Here is a 5,191-nt window from a genome sequence, read left to right on the forward strand (position 1 = left end):
CTACGCTTATCTCTCTCAGGCACCATGGCCTCTCACCACCGCACCTCTTCCCCTTGCTACTCTCCTCCACCGCACGCTGCCATCTTCTCCAATGCACAAGAGGTTGACAGTCCACAATAATAGAATCCTCAAATATTGAGCATCAAAACCTAAAATTTCTATTTGGGTCTTGCCTACTATTCAAAAGTATACTTATTTGATACCTACCAAATAGATGCCACATATGCTTTCTTTAGTCTCATTATTGATACCATAAATACATCAAAACCAAATATAGTTACAGAAAACTAGACCAGTATGAAAAAGACTATTGTTGAAGTATTATACCTAAAAATAGTACATTTAAAGTTTCATCTATATCTGGTGTATACATATGCAGTCTGTGTGCAGATTAAACTAAATATAAACTCAAAAGTCTACAAGCTTATGAGGACCCCTGCTTGAGAACACGAAACCAGAGAATGCACTTGAATGGATCCCACAGCATTGCAATCTCGTCGTTGCACTTCAATCCTCTTCTCTTTTCGAAGTCTCTCCTCCAGTTATTAATGAGGACAAAGCTTCGTGTAGAGGGCCATCTCTTCAAGGTTAACTGATATTCAGACATATCAGTGTCGTAGTCACATACTGTGATTCTTGCACCTTCACCAGAATAGATTTTCTCTACATGGTTTTGATCCATCTTCTTTATAATGTGTTCTTCAACCACATGTGTTGATAGCAGGAGGCGGGAGGATCCATTGACATCGCTCTCTTGGAGCACTTTCTTGATCGTCCAGGTGTCCTCGTGTAACCGCAACCTTGTGGTGAGTTTTTTCTCCTCTTCTTCCTCCTCCTCAGTGTAGACTTTCATGGCGGCGATCTTGGAAGCCTGGTTTCTGTGTTCATCGTCACTGGAGATCGATCCATCGCCTTCACCGTTGTTGATCAACTTCCGCCTCTTGGAAACTCCCTCTTCTTGGGTGGTAATGTCACTGGACGAAGAGTCCCTGCTTCTCTTCCCAGAAGAACTGCTGCATGAAAGTGTTAACTCCAATGAAACCTCATCCGCCATTTGTGAAATTCACAGGAAAAAATGGGAATTGAAGATGCGTAGTGAGTAAGGACTATAAGGGATGTGAGTTTAAAGAACGAGAGCGAGCTTCTATTTGCATCAATCGAAGAAGACGGGGTTTACATTTATAGTAGAAGTTAACTGTATGGAAAGTTTCTAAAAATATGTGATAAAGACTAAAGAGAGGGAGGAGTTTGGTTGATTGGTTGATTTGAAAGATTTCCAAATCTTCCTTATTTTCTAACCGAAGGTGATAACTGATAAGTTTAATAATTTCTAAAAATAGTATTAGTAATTTAGTAATGATTAATTTTAAATTATTATTATTTATTTTAATAAAATAAAGTAATTATGTTTTTATAAAAGGTTAATATCTATATTTTTATAATATTTAAAAAAAATATCATTTCTGAATATTATTATTCATATTTTATTAAAAATTATTTATTTTTAAATTTATTTGTAATTACAAAATTATTTTTATTTTTAATAAGACTTGAATTAAATTTATTTTATATTATATAAATTTAATTTACATTTTTTTTTATAAAATCAAAATAAAAAATATTTTTAAAAATAACTTATACTAAGTAATCAAAATACCCAACAAAAAAAATTCTACTTTAAATTTATTTCTATACATATCTCTATACGGACATAGCCTGCCTACATGCATGTTAAACTAAACTTAAACTTGAAACTCTACAAGGTTAGTGCCCATTTTTTATAACACTTGAATGGATCCCACAGCATTGCAATCTCATCGTCACACTTCAATCCTCTTCTCTTCTCGAAGTCTCTTTTCCAATTATTGAAGGAGGATATAGTTTCTTATCGAGGGTCATCTTTTCACCGTCAACTCGTATTCAGACATGTTAGTGTCATACTCACATACTGTGACTTTTGCACCTTCACCGGAGTAGATTTTCTCTGTATGGCTTTGATTCATTTTCTTTGTGATGTGTTCTTCAACTACATGTGTTGATAGCAGGAGGCGGGAGGATCCGTTGACATCGCTAGCTTTGAGTACTTTCTTGATTGCCTACGTACCCTCATAAAGCTTTAACCTTGTAGAGAGAATTCTCTCTTCTTCCTCCTCCTCTGCAGTGTACACTTTCATGGCTTCAATTTTAAAAGCCTGGTTTCTGTGTTCACAGTCAAAGGAGATCGACCCGTTACATTCACCGTTGTTGACCAACTTCGTCCTCTTGGAAACTTCCCGTTGTTGGGTTATGTCACTGGAGGAAGAGTCCCTACTTCTCTTCCCCGAACTGCTGCATGAAAGTGTTAACACCAAATCTTTTTATTTTCTAATCCATAAAAGGAAAGTGTTTTTTTTTTCTTTTCTATTCTTAGCCATTGAAGTTCAGATTGTAATCCTTGATTTCCATGCTTGAGGTGTTGGTTTTCACCTTCTCATGTTATTTCTCCACAGAAGATTGGGGTAAAAATGCTGGTTTCTCAAGGATGGACCCACCTGGAAACAGGGTTTATCTCTCCTAATTCCTAATTCTTCTTTTGGGCTTCTTCTATCTATGAAAAAAAAATCTGTATTTGGCCATAGCAGTCTTGATCTGATGCTGTTAGATGTATGTTTTTCCTTTGTTCTTTCCTCTTCTGATATGCACTTAATTCCATGTGTATTAATTCATTGTTACATATTTCAAGTTCAGGTAAATCAATCAAAGAAATACTGGCCTGAGATTATGGTAGTCTATCGGGTAAGTGCAAAATTGTTTCTAGTCTTTCATTTTCTTAGCCTTGAGTTCTTTTGTGAATACTAATTCTGTTGCCCAAGTGATAAAAACCTAATCCATCATGTATTGATTTTTCAGTGGAGGTTTATATTGGACAATATTTGATTTTTACTTGCAATTACAGAAGTCGAAAATATTGGATTCATGTTCTTCAGATTGAAAAGCTTGTGTGCCACATGCATGGTGGTCTTTTTGTTACGCCATGTTCTCGCTGTATTGCTTCTTAGAACTTTTTCTTTTCTGTGCTTATGGTAAACAATATGGAAGATTTTCACAGAGCAAATTTATGATTTAAGGCCAGGTTTGAGCCTGAGATGAGTTTCTTATTATTGCTTTTCTTCGGTAGAAATACATATAGTATGGGCATGGTCCTTTTTCTTCATTTTTCCAATAGATGTTTTACAATGTCACCCTTCTGTCAGAGTGACGTTTATTTTAGCAAAGCACTCACCAAACTGTAACATGAGGTAGAGTTACTCAGTTGTTGACACTGCTTCCTTTGCGGGTTTTTCCCCCGGTGTCTTTCCCACCATTATCTGGAGTTGGGGTGTGTGAGGGATTAGATCCAGGTTTTTCATAGTCCAACAGGGCTTCAACTCCTATAAGCTTTCGCGCCATCATTTGGATATTCTCCTTCACAAAACACATGTTAAAAGTCAGGCCTCAGAAGAAAAGATTGGCAAGAACTCATATTTTTTTATAGAAACATGCATGCTGGGTACGGGGTTTGTAGATGAACTGCTATAAAAGATTCATTGCATCTTTTACGTTCCCCTTCACAGACTCACATATGACCTGAGTTCAGGTTTTGTATGATCTGACACACACATATGATAGAAGTAGCTATTAGTAAAATTGTTGTACATGTGATAAAAGACCAATAAATGGTATCCTGAGTTTTCTCACACAATGACACGCTCATGTCTACATGGGCTGTTCTGAATGCTGGCTCTGTGCCCTGAGTAGGGCAGCCAGTGCCTTTCACCTGTATGGTGTGAAGGAGATGGTGCCAAAGTTTATGCAAAGATTGATATAAAAAGAGACACACACATAGCAGGAATGCAAATACGTTACCGAGCTATTTGGATATGGAAGCTTTGCTCCATCCTTGAAGCCATCTGCACAGCCTACAAGAGGAGAGCAAGTTGGACGTTACTTAAATATGGATTCTGGAAATCAGATTGAAGTACATAGAGAATTTGCTCACCTGAAAATGAGCTAACAAAGAGTAAGAGGAGGATGAAAACTAAGGCTTTGCTATGGGGAACCATTGTTGGTGTTGCGATGGTTGTTGTTGGTAGAATGTGCTTAGGATTTGGCCGAGGAAGTAGGCTTTTATTCTTAGTGGGGAGGGAGCTGTTGAGCTGGAGGGCCTGTCATAATGCACCTCACTTGAAAGCTTTATGGAATGATCACGGAAATGCATTGCCCATTATCCACCACTAAAGTCAACTGTGTCAAATTATGCTACATCAAAAGCTTTGTTCCTCCTTTTGTTGGCCAGAAACATTAGTCCAAATGTGGGAAAAGTAATCCATCCTCCGCATTTCAGCTTAGGGGTGGTCAAAATTTACTGCCCTTATCGACATGTATTCTTTATCAACATTTATTCTTTCTCCTACTCCTAGCACTAACTCCCAATATTCATTCATTCTAGTCCTAGGGGGGTAACATCAGCCTTTTCCACATGATAGGTACCGATTCCTTGTTAAATTATGCTTCCTTGTGATTGTACCTTTGTTGTTAAAATGCGGCATTGAAGACTTATTAAATTAACTTGTATGTGAACGTGAAGATTAGTCTCCAAATGAAATCATTGTGAAAGCACTTGTTAGGTTAAATTAGGTGCAATATGAGTGGGAGCATTTGCAAAAGAAAACACAGCATTTGTGAACTCCTTCAGTCCACCTATCTAATGGCAGCACATGGCAAATATTATATGAATTCCCATCTTGGTGGGTTACATACTGATTGTGTTGGCAATTTCTGGAAGTGAACATAGGGACTGAATGATGAGGATTCTACTCCTATGTTTTCTTGCATGTTGGCAAATAGAATAACAAAAGGCCTGGTCATTAGGGCACTCAAGCTATGGGGAGAACAATCACATGTTGATCACTAAGAAAAGACTGAAATCTCCTTTCCCCTTTTATTATGGTTGCAACTTTTTGTTTCCTTTTTTTTTTTTTCACTCATCCAACAGGAAGTATCGCCTTTAGTTTGAATTAGAATCCCTTGTTATTTCTTTCTTATGTGCCTTTTGTTAGGGATGGGATGGGGGGGTTGTTGAAAAAGGAGGAGAATATGCAGCCAAAATTCAGACTTCTGAATCCCTTGGGTTTTATTTGATAGAATCATTAGTTCACTCTTCCTCTTATTA

At 37.2% G+C, this 5,191-nt stretch overlaps 1 protein-coding gene and 1 long non-coding RNA gene across 2 annotated transcripts; both read right to left on the reverse strand.

The window, feature by feature from the left end:
* Positions 1–310: 310 nt before the first annotated feature.
* Positions 311–1,135, reverse strand: LOC104881927 (B3 domain-containing protein At2g33720). The gene has a single exon (XM_010663588.2). It carries the CDS (start codon positions 1,052–1,054, stop codon positions 425–427), a length of 630 nt encoding a protein of 209 aa, XP_010661890.1. The 5' UTR covers positions 1,055–1,135; the 3' UTR covers positions 311–424.
* Positions 1,136–3,094: 1,959 nt separating this feature from the next.
* LOC100855024 (uncharacterized) lies at positions 3,095–4,128 on the reverse strand. The gene is made up of 3 exons (XR_787426.3): positions 4,019–4,128; positions 3,886–3,938; positions 3,095–3,444 (listed from the first exon to the last, which is right to left on the reverse strand). It is a non-coding gene; the product is annotated as an uncharacterized LOC100855024 (long non-coding RNA).
* Positions 4,129–5,191: the final 1,063 nt, after the last annotated feature.

The sequence above is a fragment of the Vitis vinifera genome, chromosome 2 (assembly GCF_030704535.1).
Source record: "Vitis vinifera cultivar Pinot Noir 40024 chromosome 2, ASM3070453v1".
NCBI lineage: Eukaryota > Viridiplantae > Streptophyta > Magnoliopsida > Vitales > Vitaceae > Vitis > Vitis vinifera.

Excerpts from the sequence above, each read along its gene's own strand:
- LOC104881927 (XM_010663588.2), bottom strand. The coding sequence starts at position 1,054 with ATGGCGGATGAGGTTTCATTGGAGTTAACACTTTCATGCAGCAGTTCT.